Raw genomic sequence first — 23,789 nt, 5'->3', positions numbered from 1 at the left:
TGGACAAATTAAACAACAGCAGGCACTGGAACCAGCTGACTGTTCTGAAGGTGCCCTAATTCTCACCACTGGAATGGTCATCCTTTAGAGAAACAATGAAACAGTCCTAGTACTTACTAATTTCCGTATCAGGGGGGCTCAAAGTTGTATTGGTGGCCAGTCACTTGTGGGGTTCCCCAAGGCTCAGTATTTGGGTCATTTCTGCTTAGTATCTTTGTTGATGATCTGGATGAGGGGATTGAGTGGTCCCTCAATCAATTTGCAGATAACACTAAGTAGGGCAGGAGTGTTGATCTGCTGGAGGGTAGGAAGGCTCTGCAGAGGGATCTGGACAAGTTGGATTGATGGGTTAAGGCCAACTGCCTGAGGTTCAGCAAGGTGAAGTGCAGGGTGGTGCACTCTGGTCAGAACAACCTCAGGCAGCCCCACAGGCTGGGGGCAGAGTCGCTGCAGAGCAGTCTAGCAAAAGAGGACCTGTTTGACAGTGTGTCCCCAACATGAGCCAGTGTGTGCCCAGGTTGCTAGGAAGGCTGAGGCATTCTGGCCTCTATCAGAAATATTGTGGCCAGCAGGACCGGGGCAGGGATTGTCCCTCTGTACTTGGCACTGGTGAGGCCACACCTCAAATCCTGTGTTCAGTTCTCAGCCCCTCAGTAGAAGAAGGGCATTGAGGTGCTGGAGTGTGTCCAGAGAAGGGCAGTGAAGCTGGTGAAGGTCTAGAGAGTGAGCCCTGTGAGGTGCAGCTGAGGGAGCTGGGGGTGTTTACCCTGGAGGAGATGAGGCTCAGAGGTCACCTTACTGCTCTCTACAACTCCCTGGATGGAGGGTGTTGCCAGGTGGGAGTTGGCCTCTTCTCACAAGTAACCAGTAACAGGACAAGAGATAATGGCATCAAGCTGCAGTAGAGGAGGTTCAGGTTAGACAACAGGAAGAATTTCTTTATGGAAAGGGTGGTTAAGCATTGGACTCCACTACCCAGGGAAGTAGTGGAGTCTCAATCCCTGGAAGTGTTCAAGAAACAACTGGACCTGGCACTTAGTGCTGTGGTTTAGTTGACAACGTGTTGTTCAGTCAATGATCTTGGAGGTCTTTTCCAACCTCAGTGTTTCTGTGTACCACAAAAATATTCTTGAAATAATTGTATTTATATTTAGTAGGAAAACAATGGCACTTAAAACTGTTTTGGCCCATGTAGTATGCCGGTTTCTCTTAACTGCAGGAAACACAAGAATACACACGCAATGTTGTCAGATACTGCCTTGAAGCACTTCAGGACTGGTTTGATGCTATCAACTTCGTAGATGAGGTAAATATCCTTAGTGAATTTAAGGAAAGTACTGTGAAAATTTGATTAAATTTCAAAGGTGATACACTCTCTATGCCCAACCCCTTTCCCTTAATTTAAGTAACTGTACAAGGTAGTGATCAAAAAAGGATTGCCTTGCTGAAATTAGAGTTAATACTTACAATGCTATGTTGTAGGATCCTTTTCTTCCTGTAAAGTCTTGGTGATTTAGATTTGCGGGTGCAAGCTTAAGCTGTGTGAGTTTTAAAGGCGGTGCTATCGACACACTACTGTTGTGCTGAATGAAGAGCTGAATGAAGCAATGGCAAAACAGAAGTCTACTTCTGCTGTGGTAATGGGGAGCCACTTTGCCACTTGGCAAGCAATATTTCAGTCAACTCCGAGTGCCATTAGCTTCTGGGGACTCAATAAGAGATGAACTACAACTGTCTGAGGGAAACTTCTGAAAAATCAGAAAGACAGGGAATGAAGTACTACTGATAGCTTAGTGGAAAGTGAGCCCATTAAATGAAGACATACAAGATACTGTCCTTGGTGGTTGTACCAAAGATATTTGTATATTTGTTTTTTTCCATATATTATATTAAATACCTTTATTTTACTTTCAGCCAGCACCTAACCAAGTGACTTTTCATTTGCCACTGCACCGTTACTTTGCCATGTTTTTAAGTAAGGTAAGCACATGTTGTAGTTTTACAGAAGATGGAAATTCCCTATTGAATGTGATCGTTCAGCACAGCATGTGCTTACTTTTGTTTCTAGGCTGTTAAATGCCAAGAACTAGATCTGGATACTATCTTGCCAGATCAGGAGATGCTGATGAAACTAATGATTCACCCACTTCAGATTCAGGTATGGGCAGACTTCTGACTTAACAATAGGAAGTATATCTTAATTGTGGAATATAAAAATAAGCAGTATGTGACAATACTAACTAGAATATACTGAGTAGTTAGGGTAATGTCTTTTTTTTTTTTCCTTCCTATTTCCAAAATTTAAAAAGTGCATTAGTTATCATACTCTGAGAAACATATGATAATCACATTTACTATAGCACTTACAAAATGGTAGCAAGAACCAATCCTTTGAAAACATAGAATTGTAATGTGACTAGAATGAAGTGCAGGCTCACAAGAAACCCGAATCTGGAAATTTTGTATTTTAAATTGAGAAATGAGTTCAAGAATGGATGCACAACATTTTTATTTGCAAATTTGGACTTACTTGTACATAAGTGGCAGTGAGTAGTATTTGTAATCACTGCTTTTAGATCTAAGCTAACTGTGATGCCTTAATTTTTGGTTCATTTTGGTTCCATGGTGCCTTCATTTTGAGTACATTTCAAGATTTTAATGAACAACTACATATATAAATCGCTTCATTTGTCTTTGATTACCTTCATTGTCTGAAATATGCTCTCATATGAAAGTATGGTATCTATTTCATAAACTTGCAGTGGTTCTTTTAATCTCTCACTCTCCAGGAAAAGTAAATTAGTATTAAAAAATCTATGAAGTTGTAGTATGTATGTATATGTGTAATAATAATGAATAAAATGATGAGAGGGCTAGAGCACCTCTGCTATGAAGACAGACTGAGAGAATTGGTGTTGTGCAGCCTGGAGAAGAGAAGACTCTGGGGCAACCTTAGAGTAGCCTTCTAAAGGGGTCTACAAGAGAGCTAGGGGCAAACTTTTTATCAGGGCCTGTTGCAATAGAACAAAGGTAATGGATTTAAACTGAAGTAGGGTTGATTTATATTACCTATAGTAGCTTTTTTACTATGAGGGTGGTAAAACACTGGAGCAGGTTACCCATGGAAGTGGTAGATGCCCCATCCCTGGGAACATCCGAGGTTAGACTGGATGGGCCTCTGAGCAGCCTGACCTAGTTGAAGATGTCCTTGATCATTGTAGGGTGGGTTGGGCTAGATGACCTTTAAAGGTCCCTTCCAACCCAAACTATTCTATGACTCTCCAAGAAAGCCACAGAGGGACTTCTTATAATGACATGTAGTGACAGGACAGGGGACAATTGCTTTAAACTGAAAAAGAGTAGTTTAGATAAGGTATCACAGAGACATTTTTTACTGTGTAGGTGGTGAGACACTTGAACAGGTTGCCCAGAAAAGTCATGGATACCCCATCCCTGGAAGTGTTCAAGGCCAGAGTGATTGGGGCTTTAAGCAACCTGTCTAGTGGAAGGTGTCCCTGCCCATGGCACAGGGGTTAGAAATCTTTAAGGTCCCTTCCAATCCAAACTGTTCTATGATTTCTATATTTCTGTAATAATATACTGATGATCTGCTAACATTGAACTGAGTAGCTGACATCCCTGAAATGTTTGTAACTTTTTATTTTCCCTGAACAGGCAAGTCTTTCTGAAATTCACAGCAATATGTGGGTTAGAAATGGTCTACAAATTAAAGGACAGGCCATGACTTATGTGCAGTCTCATTTTTGCAATTCAATGATTGATCCTGACATTTATCTGCTGCAAGTAAGTTACATTTTCTGAGAAGCCAAGCCAATATTATTTACCCACAAACTATTGAATAGAATTAATTTAATAAAATTAATTTACTTTCTTTCTACAGGTCTGTGCCTCTAGGCTGGACCCAGATTATTTTATTTCATCTGTTTTTGAAAGGTAGGACTAAAAGATGAATGCTCTTGTTCAATGTTGTGCTAGGTGTTGTGTTAATTTATAGCATGTAATAGAAAAATTGCATATCCGGTACTTCTCTTCAGTGGTACACCTCTCCCTAGCCAGCACTAACACTTACCTGAGGGCTCTACTGAAAGAGGTATCTCTTGATATTAAACAGCATCGGCTTTTGATTTGCAGTGCAATAGTGAAGCTTTAGATGTTTGTTTCCTGAGCATCTTAAGGGTTTTTTAAGTTTCATACATGTTCATATACTAGGATATTCTCTCCTGAAGAAGTAGGTAGCTAGAGCTGCAGTAGTAAGAGATACAGGATGTTTACTTTCCTGGAAAAAAAATCAGGGTTTGAAAACCGATTAATATGCATTAGTTTTTTTATGTTGATAAATATAAGGTGTTTTCATGTGGAGTGAATATCACTGTAGCACATTCCATATATAGTTAAATAAAAATTGAAATTTAAGAAGAAGAGGGTTTTCATGTATGTCTGTTTGCACTTAGGGTTTTCATGTGGGCTTTCGTATTTCATTTTATGTTGTGAGTGCTATCCTGAGTTTATGAGTATATTTCACATTGGTGTTTTAATGGTGGAGAATGATGTTTATGACTTTACTGTTCGCTATGTAGATTTAAGGTGGTAGATCTGTTAACGATGGCATCACAGCATCAAAATACAGTTCTTGACTCAGAGCACGAAAGGTCCATGCTGGAAGGAGCCTTAACATTTTTGGTCCTTTTGTTAAGTCTTCGTTTACATTTAGGTAAGAGTCACTGCTTTAGGAATACTTGTATGTAAATAACATTATTACACCTTCATTTATATTCAGCACTTAGTAGCTGCCTTAAAGCTGTTTAACCATATAGTAATGTAAAACATTCAACGCTTGGTTTCATCTTTGCCAGTTACTGAATTCTAATCCCTTATGAATTAGAAATAGATGTAATACGTAGAAATGGAGAAAAATGGCTTTAATGGAAGTGGCTGATTAGTGTAGGTGATCACATGAAGATTCTATATCTTTTCCAGAAAGGCAGCAGTTTGAGTTTGTACTTGTATTTTCTGATTGAGATTGTGCCTTTCATAACATTTGCACGCCCCCCTTTTTTTCCTCCTGTATTTTTATAGTACTGTAACATTACTTAATTTGTATCATATTTGACATGCTTTTAATGTCAAATGAAAACTGAATGTGTGTTTTAAAATCATGCTATTTTAACAGCTTTTTACGTTTCTTTGTTTCAGGAATGACAGATGATGAGATCCTCAGAGCAGAGATGGTAGCCCAGCTCTGTATGAATGACAGGACACACAGTTCATTATTGGATCTCATATCCTTGGAATATATTAACTAATGTGCATGAATGAGAATGACAGGTGCCTGGATAGTAGTGAGACCTAAACAACATGGTTTTAGCTTACAAATTAAAAAACTGGGTGAAGGTGTGTTTGCATATACTTACTTGCAAAGGCATTTGCTCCAATTTTGGTTTTTCTTGCAATAAATGCAATACTTTTTAATAGTTTAAATTAGTTTTGTTACAAAATGCCGTACTGGTCTTTTTATTATTTTTCTAATACTGCAAAAGTCAGTGTTTTAGGTGTGAGGTAAAATGTGTGTTTTCCAATGACATTGTAGAAGGTTTAGCCAAGCACCACATTTGTCTGGATTTGAGCCTTTGATTTTTGCTAAGTTTATGCCAGTATAAAAAGAAGCCATTCTACATTATATGCTTTTGCTATCAATAGCTGAAAATGCCAATAATAGCAATCCTGCATGCTTTGGCATTAGAGTGAAGTGCATGTGTTATGGGGCAAAGGATAGCCAACTCTAAGAAGTCCCTCTGCACAGCCGTACAGTTCGTGTCCCAGACAGCTGGCTACAAATACACAGGTTTTCCTGCTATCACTCTTAGGTTGTGTAAGCAAATTAAATAGCTTGTCGTGGTTGCATAGAAGAGCTTGCAATCCAGGGATAGGCATTGAGCAAAAAGAATAGGAATACAAAGATAGGAAGGGATGAGATTGAGACTAATAAATACATAATAAGAATTATTATGGTCTAGTAATTTAGTCACTTAAGTATGTAAAATAAGTGATTACTTAGAACAATTCACTTAAGTGAACGACTTAGCTATGTAAAATAAGTGAATCATTTATATAAGCAATCACTTATCACTAAGCAGAAGTTCACTTACTTGTAAGTGCTGCTTGTGTTTTAGGGTATTTTCAGTAGGTCAGTTAAGTATTGCTACCAAAAATGAGAGCTGTCCAATCTGAGATGCAGAATTACTTACTATGTTTATGGATCCTGAGCTATTTGCTTGCTTTTTCTGCACTTAGCTGTAAATGCAAAATATTCTCCTTATGAAGAGAGACAAAGTGTTTGTAAATAGAGGCAATTACAGAAACTTTATATACATTACAGGCAGTGTTTTTTATTTCTTATTAAGTACTAACATCTTGAGCCAAGCATGTAGCAAGTCTTGCATTGAAGTGTTTAATATCCTAGCTGAGAGGCTTAGATTCTCTTCAGCAGTAGCTACTGTTCAGCAGCTGGAGCATACAGACCTCTTGTGGTAAGCACAGAGCACTGCTGAGATGTGGTCTGAAATGACTGAAAATGTCAAGAGGGGAGTGAAATGCTGTGCCTGCAACTAAATTAACTTTGATCTCCTTAACCCAAACATTACATTCCAGAAAACCCCAATCCTAAAAGTGGTATTATTCCAGGAAGCTTAAGCTTTGAATCAGTCCTGTCAGCAGTTGCTGACTTTAAAGCCCCTGTTTTTGAACCTGGAGGTTCTATGCAACAAGGAATGTATACACCTAAAGGTATGGTAATCAGTGTTCTCTTGTAACATACTCAGTGAGAAGATGCCTAACCATGGTCTGTTTGGTTTTGTTGTAGTGGGTTTTTTTCCTTAAAAAAACCCAAAAAGCAGACCCAGCCTACCAGTGTTGAAAACCCCACTCCATCCTCCCCATGAAGAAGCCAAACCTACCACCACCACCAAAACCCCACAAAACTTACTTTTTCATTATTGTCTATTGCTTATATTTAAGAGCATTGCCAGAAACTCTGAATAGTCTTTAATAAATTGATTTTGATCTAGAGTGAAAATGAGCTTCTCGTATTAATCAGGTACTCTCAGAAAGGAAAGGAAAATGGAGGAATGAAAAATTATCTTACTTGCATTTTACTGATCTGCATACTTAATTATTCATGTGATTTAAATAAATCTGATGTATATTTAGTAGCATTTAGAACTGTTTGCACTAGTGAAATGTCAATTGTAAAGATACTTTCTTTGAACTTCTCCACCTTTTCATTATTAAAGATACCATGATACATGATTCTTTATTTTATGTTGCTTAACTATGTTAGTATCCTGTAACATTTTTTGCAGTCAGTAGTGAGGGTCTAGAAAAAGGTTCAGGCTAGACTTGTTACAGAATATTGTTCTAGAAGTCTACAATGCATACAGTGCAAAAATGACAAGTTTCTTTCCCTGACCAGCTTGTCATCTAAATGGGACTCAACACAGCATTGGTATATCAAAGTAGAGAAAGAATTTAAGAACTCAGTGTTCCGTTACTGTGTCCTGTCACTGAGCAGATAAGCCTGTAGAAATCTGAAATGCTCCATGTGCTCTGGTTGTGCTTCAGGCTAATGGCAAAGCTGAAGAGGGATTAACTCCTTCTTCCCCTGCACAGCTTCCGTGAGAACTGGGAAGGTTAGGGTCTGACAGTGTTGAAAGCATCTGGTTTATAATATTTTGTGAATTTTTTGAGGGGAGTTGTGGTTAATGTAGGTACTAATATTGTAATAACTTGTTTGCCAGGTTTTGTACTGGGAGGTTGAAGTGTCAGTAAAGCTCTTTCATACAAATTAACAACTAGTGAAGTAATTTTGTAAGACCAAAGTTTTCGGAATTGATTAATCTTGGTTCCATGATGTGTAATTAGGCAGCTTAACACCTATGTATCTAAAATAACTTTATTTTAATGTTATGTAAATTGCATTTCCTTGTGTCCTGTCCAGTTTCTGGAGCTAATGACATGCTGGTCTTTTTCATAACACAATGTGAGGGAAAAAGAGATGGATTAAGATGTTTTTATTATAGCACTTTATATTTAGGGAATCTAGTGCTAGATTACAGTTTCTGGGGTTTTTCGTATCTAGGGTTTTTGGGTTTTATTTTAACTTAGGTAAACAATTTATTCCAGAGGTAAACTGTGTTAAGTATCTCATCTGTAGCAGTGAATACTGAAGTGATTTGTAACACTGTACAGATTCCCTTTTTCTTAAAGTAATAAAAGTTGAAAAATCTTCTGCATGAGTAAAAGCTGATATGGCTTTCTTTACCCTTTGAAGTGTTCATATTCTCCATAAGACTGTATAGGTTCTCAAACCCTTTGCTTTTAAGAATTGTAGTTTGTGGCCTGTCACAGTTAAAGCAAGTCATGGTCAGATCCATTCCCTCTAATCCTCTAATACCTTATTTCCCTAAATTTTAGAGGGATGGAATCTACTTTATGTTCCCAGATCCCTAGATTTTGCTGCCACTAACCATTAAATAAACCACAATCAACCCAAACCGACTTCCAAAGCTAGGTTCTTTCTACACACTGTAGATTTGTGTGCTGAAGATGAACTGTGTGTTGTGTGCATTTCCAGTATTCACTGTATGGCTCACTCAGTCCTTTTTTCTCATTATGCATTAGCAGCCCAAACAAGCTTGGTGTGTGTTTCAGACTTCAGTACTAAATTCTGTCCAGAAAAAATGTTTTCTTTTTCTCAAGCTAAATTTGATCATATTTCATACATAATGGAAACTTTGCTCAGTGTTCTCTCTCAGCAGTCTGTGAAGATATCTGTAGAACTGTTAGCCTTAGCAGGGGTTAATACATAAAGGATAGACCACTGTGTAGGAATATAGACACTTGTCTTCCTCCCTGGGGAAAATTAATCTCAGAAGTGTGGTAAAGCTGCTTACTTCTGCCTGTGGAAACTTTGAAGAATGCTGTAAGCACTTGTGTTACGCCTGCTGGTGGAGCTAAAATTCCGTATCCGCTGGCTTCCTTCCTCGTTTTAGGGTCATTTGATCTTGCCTTCATTTTTTGTGTTATGAGAGCTAAACACTTCAAAACATTTCACAGAATTAGTGTCTTCATTTGGCTTTAGATTGGAACTTAGTTTTGTTTTTTAATAACTTGTAAATTAACAAAAAAAAGAAAAGACCACCAAATGGGGTATTTTATAGACTGTTTAGACTTTTCTGTTTGTGATTGCTCTGAAAAGCCACTCTGGATGTCACTTTAGAGCTACTAAATTAAACAGATGTAACTAAGATTTCAATGCTAAAATGATGCATAGATATTAGTTACAAAACAAAGGCATATATATAAAGGATTGATCACAAATATTATTTGATACTAAGCTTGATGATTTTTGATACTGAACAAGAAATTGTGGTGTTGTAGCAATACTGTTCACTATACTTAATGGTAAAATATCATCTACCTGCTAACTGCTCCACAGTCTACTTCCTACTTTCAAGAGGGCTTGTGCTTTTCCTGTACCAAGTGAAAAATAATGTAAACCATTTCTTACATGTACTTGGAAAGGAAAGAGAGCAAAACAAGATGCCTCCAGAAATGATGTTTTGGGGGTTGCTTAGTAGACTGTTATATTTTTGTTGTGAAACCAGTCAAAATTTTGCAAAAATATATTTTTCTATTTTGATAAATAGTGGTAATTATTAGTATAGAAAGTATTATTAGTAAGAATTATTATAAATGGCTGCAGTTTGCCAGGAAAAGTTTATGTAATAGAAGTAACATAATTAAAGCTAGTTAAGAAGAGAATCTAGAATAAGTGGTAAGGTTTTTAAAGAGAATGTTAACATGTAATTTTTTTTGAACACCAGCTCAAGTTTGGGATAAGGAATTTGACCCTGTCATGGTAATACTTCGAACAGTTTACCGTAGAGATGTGCAGTCTGCAATGGACAGATACACAGCATTGTAAGTTGGATCATTTTTAGAAATGCATCATATTGTTGCTCATTCCACAACAAACCTTTTGTTTTCACTGCCTGGTAATGCTAATCACTTTATCAGTGTTTTGAAGCCCCAGATTTGTTCTTGAGTAAATTGTCTATAAATTTACAAGCAATATCAGGGTTTTGGTTATCTTAGTCTGTTACTCTTCCGTAAATGTTTAAAAATGCATCTGAAGGGCCACTGACAAGGTAATGGTGTTATCACAGGTAAAATACTCCACCAAACATAGTGTTTAAAAATCAGTTACAACTTACTTGAAGGAGTCATCTATTTTTAGTTAGTTTACTCTTAGGTACGAAAAGCGAAGCTTATCTATAGCAATGGCAGGTTTCTACATTGTTGCAGTGTTTAATAGTAGTTTCAACATTTAACATTTGTTTCAACAGCTTGAAGCAAAGTGGCAAATTCCCTGGAAACCCGTGGCCTCCTTACAAGAAGAGAACACCGCTGCACCCAAGTTACAGAGGTCTCATAAAGCTTTTGCACTGTAAAACCCTGCACATTGTGCTCTTCACACTTCTTTACAAGGTATAGTCATGATTTTCATTAAGTGCATTGGTCTGCTTCCACATTTTTTACAAAAGTTCTTGGAAGCATGATTTTTTTAAAGTTCATTTGGAGTAGTCAGGTTCAATTTTATGTAATATTTTTGGTTTTGGTTTTATTTTTTAAGTCTAGTGTGCGGTTTTTTTCCTACCACTTTGATTATTTCATGAATGATTGTTTCATATATATACACACTAAGTCAGTGCCCAAGTGGATGAATGATGCTGTTCTGCTTTGAGGAACACTATATTAACCATCAGAGTTGCCATTCAACTTGTTCTTCTGTGTTAGTTTCAGGGAGCACAATGGCATGAGTGGAGTTCCTTTGGTTCCTATTGCAGAATTTGAAATTCAAAAATGTAGCACTTCGATGGCTTTAGATCCTCAGCATCAAATAAGTCTCATAACTGCAGTTGTTTCTAACATCACTTCCCAAATACATTCTGGCTTTTAATAATGTTATAGCGATTGTTGTTTTGGGGTAGTTGGTGCTTTTAAGTTATGTTTGGTTTTATCTTTGATAGCTGGCTGCTGTCTTTAAGAGAAGCACATCCTTTTTGAAAAGTCTGTTCATCAGAAAATGGACTTTGTACTTAGAAAGTGTTTTCAAAGCAGTGTGTTGCAGAGGCAGATGAGGGACTACAAAAAGTGGTTCGTTTGAGTAGTGCTTGTCCTGGGCAGACTTTTCCTTTTGTGCTCTTTTAAGGGCTCCCAGCTTACCTAAAACTCATATTTTGTTTCACTGTTAAATTTGTTGAATAGAAAAAGATCTGTTGTACTGCAGGAAGGCTGGTGAAGGAAAGGAGAGCTTGGGACTATGTAGAAGATCAAATAATATTTTGACATGGAACAAAAATGGAGAATATAGGGAAGCAATGCATCATCTTTTACTGTCTTGCTTGGAGGTCTTTGGCCACTTTTTCTCTTACTCCATTAAGAACCTTCAAAGGCTTAAGTTTTGAGAATCTTAACCATTACTGGGTTGCTGTTTTAGCAACCAACTTTTCCACCAGATTTATGGATGGTGGAAAATATGTAGTGGTTGATTCTGTGGGTTGGCTTAAATAATGCATACTCTGTGAAATTTTGCCAATTCATGACAGCCTTTATTATATCTCTTGGCTTTTGGGACTTCCTGTGGAAGAACAGTAAAATATATCCGGCGATGTTACTTTTCAGAAGCATTGGTCAATACGACTTTTGATTCTGACTGGTACAATTGCACATGCTCTTCACATTAGCATAATACTGAGTCCCCTTTTTTAGTTAAATAACCTCTATCATCTCAGATTTGGTTGGGTTTGATTAAATCATCTGCTCAGTCATTTTTTAGAAAAGCTGTTGTAAAACAATGGTTTTTTAAGAACTTTATCTCTCTGACATTTCTAATGGCTTTATCTACTTAGAAAATCCATCCATTTGAAACCAAGTCGTATTTCAAACTTTACTAGGTTACAGTCTAAATATACTAATTTGTATAGTAATCTGTCTACAGTGAAATTTTAAACACATTTTCTCACCCACTTTTTTTGGTAACTTGCATTTTCTTTCAATCTTCTTTCCTTTAATTCAGAATATTCTCAAGAGGAAAGTTGTCCTGGTTTTTAATTTTAGCAGTACTGGTTCTTCCTCTCAATGCATTGAAAGCTGTGCTAGAAAAAAGATATGGACATTTATCAATTTAAAGATAAGGTTGTTTATTATTTGTAATAAAAAAGATGATGTGAAGGCGGTTGTGAACTAAATTAATTTTAACCCTTCTGGTGTTCCCAGTTATGCCAGCACCACTCAAAGGACTAGGACTTCCTGAGACCTTTGGTGATTGATCACATGAAAAGGGGAGGGAAGGCTTGGAGCAGCTCTTTGCATGTAACTGGCTGGAGTGGTGTCTGTGCAACTTTACTGCCACTCTGGTGTTAAAGTAAATCACAGCTTGAACTAGTAATAGCTTTAATGTACAAATTTGTTTGACTGGAAAGATGTAAAATTAAATTTTGCTTTTGTGGTGATGATCAATGGTTAGGCTTTTTCTAAACCTTAAAATAATTTTTCATCAAATTAAAAAGCAAAAAACCAAAAAAAACCAAAAAACACCCACAAAAACTGAAGAGTCCATAATGTATTTTCCAGAACACTCTTCTTTAAGTTTAGATGTACTGAAGCCTTAATCTTCTATGATGTGTCCCTTTTCCTACCTAGATATTAATGGATCATCAGAATTTATCAGAGCATGTGCTTTGCATGGTTTTATATTTGATTGAGCTGGGGTTGGAAAATTCTCCTGAACAAGAATCAGATGAAGAGGTAAGAACAAATACCATCTTATTCTTCAAAATACAAAGGTTTTTTTTAATGATGCAGTATTCTTTAAAATTAGATTTTACCATAGAAGTCAGAATAAATCTTTATTAACTTATATAGGGAGCAACTAATAAAAACAATAAACAAAAACAAAGTGTTTTGAGGAAGAGTATGGTACCTTGTTACGCTTTTCAGCAGTTCCTCTGTTTGTAATCCAACAACGCAGATTGATTAGATCTTTACTGCATTGTAAAATAGCTCTAGAAATTGTGCAAAGACATTTTAAATCATCAAGTCTAAAATTCTCTAAATTTTCAGCTGAAACTGTTATTACTGAGCATTTTATTGTGAAATATCTGGATCTTTTAAAATATGTGAATTAGTCAGAATTTTAATTGTACTTTTGATGACATTTGAATATAAAGAACCATTATTTTTGTGATTCCAGATTCCCTTATATTAGCTTAGGCTTTTTTTACTGATCAGCAGTGCTTTTGGACTAAGAATTTGTCACATTTTTTTCCAGAGACTGACTCCTCTATAGTTCTGAATTTTTTTATTGATCTTAGATTGTACAGCTTTGGATTACTCTATGGAGTTCTTTTTACTTCTGCTAGCTACCACTAATGGCTGTATTTGATTATATTAAAATAAAATATTTAGACTTATGTATTTATCAGCCCTGGGGTCCTCACGGGCCTCATGTCAGTCATCAAAATTTTTAAGAGGTATATTAGTTTTGTTGAGGTACATAATGTTCAACACACTGTTCCTATCTCATGGAGACATTATGGCCTCTGTAATATAGTTATAAAAGCAGCACAAATTATTTTAATACATAAGAGAAAATATACCAGAGTTTTCTTAATTGTTTTAGGAATCTGCAGGTGGACAAGAGCGTTGCCATGATAGTTGGTTTCCAGGTAGTAACTTGGTTTCTAACATGCGTCACTTCATTAACTATGTCCGAGTAAGAGTACCAGAAACTGCTCCTGAGGTGAAGAGGGAACCACCTGCAAGTACGAGTTCTGACGGTTTAGCTTCATCACAAGTAAGTAGATACAAATACTTGATTCTCTAGCTTAGTTTAAGTTATTGGCTGTGTTGGCATTTTTGTTAGTTTTGTTACTGTTTTTATGAATTTCTTAGGATAGTTTTCCTTCAGTTATTTTTCCTATATGTAGTGATAGCAGAAATTGAAGTTATTTCAAATGATCCCTCCTTCCAAATGATGTATTTAATGACTTTTTTTGTCCTCAATCTACCAGAGTTCAAGGCGGAAGAGCCTCCAGAGAGAGGTAGATCTGTGTGCAGTTTGTTCTAAGCAATTAACTAGCAACATGGCTTTAATTGTGCTCACCTTAACATTCAGTGGAATCTTCTAATTTTCCTGAATTTCCTTTTAATTCATATTGCAAGGAGTCATGCTTTTTTCATGTTCTTGATGGTAATCTTAGGCAGTAGACTTTTAAGCAATAAAATGCCTTTACATTTTTAATACATATTTGGAAATAAAAGCTTCCTATCAAATATAAAACGTCATTGATAGCTTACTGCTTGAGCTTTGTGTTTAGGCCTGTTTGATCTTGCCAAGACACTACTAACATTTAATAATGTAGAATAGTCTTAGCTTTCTTGAGTCTAGGTAAGTTTAACCTTACATTGAAAGTGCATTTGAAATGATTAATAGCAATTTTTTGTTGTTGTTGTGAAAACAAAGGAGCGTGTAAGTGGTGGGATCCTGAAAGATCGATAGCCAGTAGATTATATAATCTGTATGTCAGTGTTGCTTTTGTATCTATTGTATACAGCACTTCAGATTACTGTGTGCCAGATGTGGCAAAATACAATGGATATTTCTTTTGCATGTTCATGTCAGAAAAATAGACGAAATCTAAAGTAGGAAGATGGCATGAAATAGGTTAAAACATAAAGAAGGTAGGTGAGATGTTGGTCAGAATCCCATTTTTGTATTTGTTATCTCTTAATTGCCCAGCCTTCTGAGGAGGAGGGGGTAAGATGTTAGTGTGCTGAATTTTGTGTTCAAAACATTGAAGAAATACCTAGATTCAGTGTATGATGTATCTGGCACTGCAAGCAAGAGTAGTATAAGATAGAGAGATCTAAATGGGCTCTGTCATTAATGTAACTGCACTCATATGCTCACGTGCCCTGGATAGCGAATTCTGCCAGCAAATAGGGGTATGGGGCTTCTGGATCTTACCTGATAAACCCAGACAAAATGGACAATGTCCTTGGGGATGTGTGGGCTTACCTGCATTCATCTGTGTGACATCATGAGTTATATTGTGCAACAGTGCTCAGTAGACTTGAATAAAGGTATTTAATTGACATAAAGATACTGGAATTATTACTGTTCTAGAAAAACTAAGGAAATATTACTTGGATAACAAAATTGTAAGTTAGACTGGAGTAAAACCAGTTGTTACTTGTTTTGGTATGGATATTTTCCTTTGGTACTTGGTTTTTTATGCAGTCTCATATAACAGACTTGTACAAAAATACAGTATGCAGGCTTAGTATTTTGCTATCCTGATTATCAGTACATTTTGGGAGCAGAGAAGAATCTTTAAGTTTCATGCTTTTCTTCCTAGCTTCAAATATTTTCTATAGTTTTAGAAATGTGTGTTGTTTATACTTGTATTTTTGCAAATTAATCATGATAATTTTTTCCCTAAGAACTCAGGGACAGCACAAGTGTTCAGTTTGGTCGCAGAACGTAGAAAGAAATTTCAGGAGATCATCAATCGGAACACCAGCGAGGCAAATCAGGTGGTGCGGCCCAAAACATCAATGAAATGGTCAGCACCTGGTGCAACTCCACAGTTAACCACAGCCATTCTAGAAGTCAAGGAAAGCATACTGTCTTTGCTGATTAAATTGCATCACAAACTCTCAGGAAAACAAAACTCTTACTACCCCCCATGGCTCGATGATGTGGATGTTTTAATCCACCCAGAAATTCCAAGATACTCTCACGGAGATGGGATGACGGCAGTAGAAAGAATTTTACTGAAAGCTGCTGTACAGAGCAGATTGAATAAACGTATAATTGAAGAGATTTGCAGGAAGGTGACACCTCCTGTACCACCAAAAAAGATTAGTTCTGCAGAGAAGAAAACTCTGGATAAAGAAGAAAGGTAACATTAATAACAAGATAAAGGGTCAGTAGAAGGACAGTGTATGTTGTGCATCTATTGATTGATCTTTAGGGTTTTGTATCAATTACATACTAAAAGAATGTCTTAATTCTACAGTTCCCTTTATCTGAATTGAATATACATGATTTACTGAGGAAGAATATGCACCTTGCTATTTTAGATCTTTAAATCAGAAAATTTTAATAATAATTTTACGTGATACATATACTCATCCTTTATGTTGCCATTTATAAAACTCATGCATACAAAGGTGTAGAATTAACATTGTGTTAGCTTTTGTGGCTTAACCTGAAGATAAGTTAGAATTTTTATTTGTGTTGTCTGTTCATTCACATGCACACATTGCACCATGATTGTTTGGGGTTTTGTTTACTATATATGGGTTTAATAATTCTACCTTTTCTGCTTGTCTTACCCATTCAATTTTAAAAGTATGTTTTTAATTTTTTTAATAATTCTTACTAAAAAAAAAAAGTTTGTATTTTCATATTATGTGGCCTGAAAACTCGCGTGCCAGATGTCTGTTTTGGGCTGAAATTTTTTTTTGGAAAAAGCTTGGACAGTTTTGATTTTAATTTGGGACATAATGAGTCCTGAGAGCCCCCAGAATACTAGCAGTTTTGAGACTAAATGCAGAGACCCTGCTTCGCTTCTGCTTTCAGCAAATGTTGTGTTGGCATGAGAGTCCTATGGAAGAGGAATCAGCTAGGGGAGAGCAGCTAGAGCTGAGAAGAGAGGTGAAAGCTGGACATGACAGGGATAGTAGTGAAACTGGGCCTGGAAGGAGAAATCTTGTGGTCAACGTACCAGTGAAAAAAAGAGATGATGCCAGAGCAAGTGATTAGTTGATGTGGGAAGACTCAAGCTGGCAAGTGGAAATATTATGAAGATATATGAAGAATTGGGTTGTTGGGACGAAAGTACTCAGAGAAGAGTAGCAAATGAAAAAAGCCACCAATTTTTAGTTAAAATCTCAGTGGGGAAGAATGTGGTCTTGAGAGTAGGAGAAGAGAATGTGGAATAGGAATGCAAATGTCTGGAGGCTTTGAATGAGACAGTTTGACATTTGGAGGATGTCATAAACTCAGCTGGAAAGAAGAGTTGGCTGGAGTGGGAAGAGACTGACACTTGGCTGGTGCAAAAGACTGGAACATGGTATTTGAAGGGAGAGGACGGTGGAGAGTGTTAGAAGGTTGGGGCACAGAACGTGGGGAGCTCAGGTCAGAGTACTTGCTACAGTAGCTGAAATAGAGAGCATAGGCTGGAATGGACAAGAAGACAAGGGAGTGCTTGTTCATGCAGTATTTTGAAGGGTTTATGTAACCAGACTATGTAGTTATGGTTCTAGAAATTTGGGTAGAAAAGTGCAGTCATCTGATCCAGTTGGTTTCTGGATTACGTTTATTTTTCTACTATTTTTATTTGTTTGAAAATAAATTTTTCATTAAATTCTCTGTGATATATCCAAGGCCTACACTGTACTGGAAAGTTACACATAAGAATATGGCAAATAGATTTAGTATATTCATATGTTACATACTTCACAAAGTAAAATTATTTTTGTCTCGCTAGTGTTTAATAGTTTAATTTTCAACATTGCTTGTAATGGTTCATTCAATGAGAGAAATAGCCAAGGTTTAGCATGTAAAATTGCTAATCAGAAAAGTCAGAATGAATAGCTACTTTAGATAAAAGACAGCTACATTTTGGGTACCTAATCTTTATTGTGGTACTCAATAGTGCTAGAGTTATGTACAGGGGGAGCACGGGCATCAATGAAACAAGTAACTTTTCATATAGTAAAGGGTAAGGTCATTCCTTTTCCCCATTAAAAGGATGTGGTGTTTTTAAGGGTCTATTGGAGGCACACTAAATTTTCAGTTAAGTTTGTGGGCTAAAGCAGTGGTGAAAGTGAATGTTTCCCATTCTTTGTTGTTCTGAGTGATTATTATTTTCTTCTCAAATTTATAATGATATTGGTGGACCCATGAAGTTTATTAAAGGACAGTGTGATAACTGAAATTACTAAATTCATAGAGTGTTCATAAAGCCAGGCTGCAATTTTTACTGTTTTGATTGTTTTGTTTTCTTTTTACCCCCAATTCCGGTTTTGTATCCGTGAAGACTGAGCAGACTGTGCACATTAAGCAATTAGTTTTTTAGCTTACTTCAATATATAATGGCATCACTCAGGCAATGGATTGTTGCCATAGAAACTGAAATACAGAACTAGAAGCAAGCTTGAGCTGCTTGCAGTACTTTTTCAATTGCAGTGTCATATTCCCATGGGCCATCATGGAAAATTACTGAGCTGTACTGAATCTGTCAGAGTTTGTTTATATCTTCTTATTAAATGCATCTATTTACAGTCACTCTGCTTTTAGTCAAGGTGTTTATTGAGAAATTTCCAGGGAGAAATAAATAAAACAAAGTCTAATGAATGCCCTGGTCTGATCCTCAGAATAATGAATCTTAGTGATGTTGTAAATAGAAGTTATTTTGAGAAATGGTGACTGTACAATGTAGCAGATATATGGGCAGAGATATTTGGGTCTTTCAGATGTCTTTAAGAAAACGAGTTAGAAGCTTTGACTTATAAACAGGTCACCTCAGGATGACAGGTTACATTATACGAGCTGCTTTGGGCTTGTGCATGCCAGTTCCTGTGCCAGGACACTGATAATCAGATGGTGCTTGAGACTAAATGACTCACCCATCAGGGTATCAGACACCAAGTGATGTTTTTAAAGCTCATGTTAGTTATCTAAATCATCTCTGAGCAGTGTAAAAAATGCATTGTAAATGCTGATGCACAGAATTTGTAGCTATGATAGAGCTTCTGTAGCTGCACAGAGGGAACTCTGTGGGGAGGTGCTGTGTAAACCCCTCAGCTGAGGGCATGTTCTGTGTGGTGTGCAGCTGTGGTGTAGGGCTTTTGTTTGGTTTTCCCACGTTCACTGTCCCATTTCCTCTGTTTGTAAACTCATGTCAAAGTAAGGAAAATTAATGTTTATTTTCTTTATCTTTTTACATCCGTCAATATTCCTCTACCCACTGCAGTATATATTTATATAGGGAGTTGTATAGCTGGTCATACAGCCTTGTACAGGTCACTGATACAGTTTAAATAGAAGGATAGATAAGAATAAGTCTCTAATGTCTTCCATTTGTAAATCCAGAGCTGTGACAAACAATGAGGAAAAAGTTAGTGAAGTCAGCTTGGCTTCAGGGAGATATGGGCTTTTAATCTGGATGTAATCTCAAGGTACTTTAAATCCCAGTATAAAAGCTGTTGGTGGCCAGAATCTTGGGTGGAAGTGGGGGAGAAGGAACCACTGTGAGCAGCCTTAGCTGGAAAATAAATTACTCATAATTGTTTCCCTTGCCATCAATCTTGATATTGAAAGGGAGTGAGGTAGGCTTTTATTATTATTGTTATTATTAACTTTCAAATGTTGGTTTCTCACAGGAGTACTCATTTTTGTACAAATGACATTGCGCTCTCTTTTTCTGCCCATGTGTAAAAGAGAAAAAAGTTTCAAGACTAAGCTCTTGGGTTCCTTTTCTTGCAATGTTTTGGCCTAATCTGTTAAAAGATCTTTTGGTGAACACCTTTGAAGGGTGTTTTAGGACAGAGTTTTATTCAGTTTTTTCAGACTCAAAAGAAAGTAACACTAATTTCTTAAAAAACTCCACTTCTAAAGCAAGAGATTCCTTTTTTTAGGTTTGGAAATTATTCCTTTATGTTAACCTTAATTTGGAGTGATACTGTTTAAGGTGGTAACTCTAATCAGCTTAACATTATAAATTTTTTTTTTTGCTCCATTATGTATGCTTATTTTTTCTTCTTCCCCCTTCTTTCACTTAGACGACAGAAGGCTAGAGAAAGGCAACAGAAATTGTTGGCTGAATTTGCCTCAAGGCAGAAAAGCTTCATGGAAACTGCCATGGATGTTGGTAAGTTTTTGTGTTGTTGACTGCTTGCTTTTATGTATTTTCCCACATGTTAGTATAAAGATTTTTACTCAGTTTAAAAAACAAAGACACACACAAAAAACCCTCAACCATCAACTACCCAAACAAAAAGATTCTCCCCTCAGATTCCACTTTTGTATCCACTTGTTAACTTTATACTTCCTAAGAAGCTGAACTTTGTTTTATAGGACAGATACTACTGAATACATAATTGCTAAATAATAGATTAAATTTGTAGGACATAAATTTATTCCTAGTTTTTCTTAATATACAGTAGGTGAAATGATTAAATATGTGATATGTTTTAAAGTATTTACCTTTAATATAAAATGTCCCCAAATTAATCTGTCTTTTTAAGACTGTGTTTTCTTCAATCTGTAATAATACAATTTAAGATTATTTCTCCATAGAGTCTCAAATTTTAATAAGGTTAAAAGTTTTTCCTTTTAAATGTAGTTACGGATCTAAGGAAAACATAGTTTTTGGATCACCTCACTTACTGTAAGTGGTAACGTATTCTACTTCAAATACTGGCTTTACAGCACAATCAGTTCTTGTTTTTCTTGAGGATGAGTTCTTTCAGATTCTGCTGTGTAGAAGTGCATAATCCTGATTAGTTTGTGTTTAACTGAAGAATGGAAAATACTTTTGTCATTTGAGCCACTTCATTGAAAATTAGCCCTTCCGAAAAAAAAGAAAAAGCGGGGATCTTCCCCCCCTCTTCCATCAAGTACCGTGTGCTATGAAGTTTTGGTTTGGGTTTAAGCATTGGTTAGAAATATTTTGACAACTGTATTTGCTGAAAAAGTTTGTCTTTTGAAATTGTTAATTCCCTCCAGTTCATAGGTTGCTGAGATTTATTCATTTATACTTACTAAGGTTTTGGATACAGGAATCTTGGATGGGGCTCTGAGCAACCTGATCTAGCAGAAGATGTCCCTGCCCACAGCAGGAGGGTTGGAACTTGATGATCTTCAAGATCCCATCCAACCCAGACTTTCTAAGATTCTATGAAATTAATCACTGTATATATGATGTTACATTTGGAGGGTGTGCAATACACATAATTTTTATCTCTGAACTTCGTATTGTAAGTCAGCATCATTAAATGGGTAGCTATTTCTTTGTAATCTGTTTGTTGAAGTAAGGAAGAAGGGAGGAAGAACCTTGCAGTTCTCCTTATTAAAAATTAAGTTTTTATACAGTCATGGCTAATTGAAAGTAACTGGGAAACTTTGATTCTTCAGTCACCTATATTTTGAATTCTTCATGTTGCAACTTTGATGGGGTTTATTTATGAAATCAGATGTATTTGTATATATATAGATATGGATATAGATATACCTGTCAATAGCTATATAGCTAATTTGTATATATACATAAATGTGCATACGTACTTCCATGCATAAGCTTTATAAGCTATATTTAAGATAACTGCTTTGATTTGTGGATGAATCATAGTAGCTAAATCAGTAAATTACACAGCATTTATTTTTGTGAAGGACTGGGAACACTTAGCTTTTAGTTAATTAATACTAAATTCTCAGCTAGGCAGACCTGGGCCTTTGTGTTTATGATTGTGCATTAAAAAGTTCTTGGGCATGCAAGATTTAAATCGCTTGCTTCTTAGTATTTAAAGACTTAATAACTTCAGGTGCCTCAAAGTAAGGTGTAGTGTTTGTTGTCAATTTTACCAGGTTGTGCACAGCACTAGATAGAACCAACTTGATGAACTACATTTTCATAAAGTTATTCTACATAAAGACATTTGGCAACAACTTAATAGAATTCCAGGCATTGTGTTACTCTGCCTTTTCACTAACTGTTTTCAGTGTCTTGTATGTTGGCATTCTATTTTCTGACTTTGTTATGAAAATACACTGAATATAGTCCAGTATTAACTAGCTTTTATGTTCTGACTGGCATTAAAATAGCTTGCTGAGAGTAAGTTCATATACCATTATAGTGCATGGGGTTTGTTTTAAAATTTAGATGGATTTTTGCCAGGAATATTTTCTTCAGTTTGTTGAATCTAAGTGGTTTGTTTAGCTGTGAATTCAGTCTGTCTTTGTTACAGAAAATTACTCAAAATTTGCAGAAACTATTGTTACTCAAATTTTAAAGCACAAGACCCAGTTAGAATTCTGAGACTAGTCTTTCTGGAGTGATTCAATTTAAAACTACTCTTATGTAATTCATAGGTTTACCCTGAATTGTATCATAGCAGTGCTGAAATAGCTGTTTGAAAATAAAAAAATCCTTTCTTACTAAAATCAGTAAGAATTCATTCCCCTCTCACACAAAGTCTGTTACCTGTTACTTTTATTATAGATTGAAGGTCAGCAGTAGGTTTATTTCTTAATTTTGTTCACTTATTGTAACAGTATAATACTGTCAAAAATGCAGGGATGGTGAGGCCTCAGCTCCCTTGTTTTGTCACTGTTTTAGTTGGTGTCATTTGGGCAAATTTATATTATCATCATCATTATCTATTAGAACTTTAACTATGAAAAGTAGATGTGATTCAATGGTAAAATGTGAGAACTGCTGTAATTGGTTTTGGGTACAGCATTTAAAAACTTCATAATGCCTTTCTATTGACAGTTGTAGAAGATTGGAAATAGTCTAAAAATAAATGTGTCTAGGAAGAGATAGGAATACTGGAGACTAGCCAAAGTTTAAAGGTTATTTTATTAAAACCCATATACTTCATATATTTCTAAAGTGTTTAATAAAGTGCACAGAGGCACTGTTAATGCCCTGAGATATTCCTCTTTGATTGTTGGGATGCTGTAATGAAACGTGGCTTAAAAGGAAGTTACCTAATTACATGTTAATTATTCACTATTAAATGGGTCTTATTTTACCAGCAGAATTTATTTATTTGGATTGAAATACACAAATTCATTTGAGATTCTGAAAATAAAGGTTGGCATTTTCTTTCACATGGTTACTGTAGAAAAAATTCCAATTATGTAGCACTTCCCATTTGTGCCCCCTGTTACTTTCTATTTATATTCTGTGACATCTGCAGAACTGCATTGCCATTCAAGCTTGCCTGGAAGTAATTAGGTGGAATTTAGAAACAGTTATGTTAATGAACTAGGATAGAACAGCATCCACTGTGCTGTCTTTAGCTATTTGACTGCAGGATAAACAAAAAAAGGAGAAAAATAAACCAAGAAAAGTGCTCTAAGAACAGTAAATAGAGCTCTTGAAATGTCTGAGGAGACTGTGCAGAGAGTCCAAAATGTGGACTCAAGTTTTGGCTCCAGAGGCCTTTCTGGCTCCTGGTTACAGCTCCTGGTTACAGCTCTTCTGAGCTCTTTGAGGGCACTGCCTCAGGGTGAGACCATGCTTTATCTTGTGATGTGGGACTCTGTGCAATGGATTTTTGAACCTTCATAACCTTCAGGAGGGACTTGATAAGAACAAAACTAAACCACCCAGTTCTAGGTTAATAGTAGCCTTTAACAAATTACGGTGATACTTGTAAAGATCTGTCTATCTGAATTTTATAAAAACAAACATGATCCATTCCAGGCAAGCTGCTAAACTACTTATCCTATTGAAAATTTGTAGTTTTCTTGTCTCTGAAGTGGCCGGTGGGATTTTTAGACTTTTTTAATGCATCCTGATAAGTATGCAGATGATGTTTTATGTCTTTCTTACCATGTGTGTCTTAGCAGGATGTCTTTTTGTCCTTCATGCAACATTCCTTAGTTAGACTTGAGAAGACGCACAGAG

The 23,789-nt window shown here is 36.2% G+C and overlaps 1 protein-coding gene across 2 annotated transcripts in view; it reads left to right on the top strand.

Annotated features, from left to right (window-relative positions):
• Positions 1 to 23,789, top strand: part of UBR3 (ubiquitin protein ligase E3 component n-recognin 3) — a 109,496-nt gene that overhangs the window by 34,762 nt on the left and 50,945 nt on the right. For both annotated transcript variants that reach the window (XM_082285189.1, XM_082285188.1), the window contains exons 11-25: positions 1,220 to 1,306; positions 1,915 to 1,980; positions 2,069 to 2,158; positions 3,676 to 3,804; positions 3,902 to 3,954; positions 4,599 to 4,732; positions 5,215 to 5,302; positions 6,665 to 6,804; positions 9,903 to 9,999; positions 10,425 to 10,566; positions 12,784 to 12,888; positions 13,763 to 13,936; positions 14,154 to 14,183; positions 15,586 to 16,046; positions 19,936 to 20,024. In XM_082285189.1, the coding sequence (XP_082141315.1) occupies positions 1,220 to 1,306; positions 1,915 to 1,980; positions 2,069 to 2,158; positions 3,676 to 3,804; positions 3,902 to 3,954; positions 4,599 to 4,732; positions 5,215 to 5,302; positions 6,665 to 6,804; positions 9,903 to 9,999; positions 10,425 to 10,566; positions 12,784 to 12,888; positions 13,763 to 13,936; positions 14,154 to 14,183; positions 15,586 to 16,046; positions 19,936 to 20,024 (1,885 nt within the window). The remainder of the gene's footprint in view (positions 1 to 1,219; positions 1,307 to 1,914; positions 1,981 to 2,068; positions 2,159 to 3,675; positions 3,805 to 3,901; positions 3,955 to 4,598; positions 4,733 to 5,214; positions 5,303 to 6,664; positions 6,805 to 9,902; positions 10,000 to 10,424; positions 10,567 to 12,783; positions 12,889 to 13,762; positions 13,937 to 14,153; positions 14,184 to 15,585; positions 16,047 to 19,935; positions 20,025 to 23,789) is intronic.

The sequence above is a fragment of the Coloeus monedula genome (genome assembly GCF_965178545.1).
Source record: "Coloeus monedula genome assembly, chromosome: 7".
NCBI classification, from domain to species: domain Eukaryota; kingdom Metazoa; phylum Chordata; class Aves; order Passeriformes; family Corvidae; genus Coloeus; species Coloeus monedula.
Note: the sequence above shows the minus strand (reverse complement) of the source record. Positions and strands in the feature narration are given on the sequence as shown.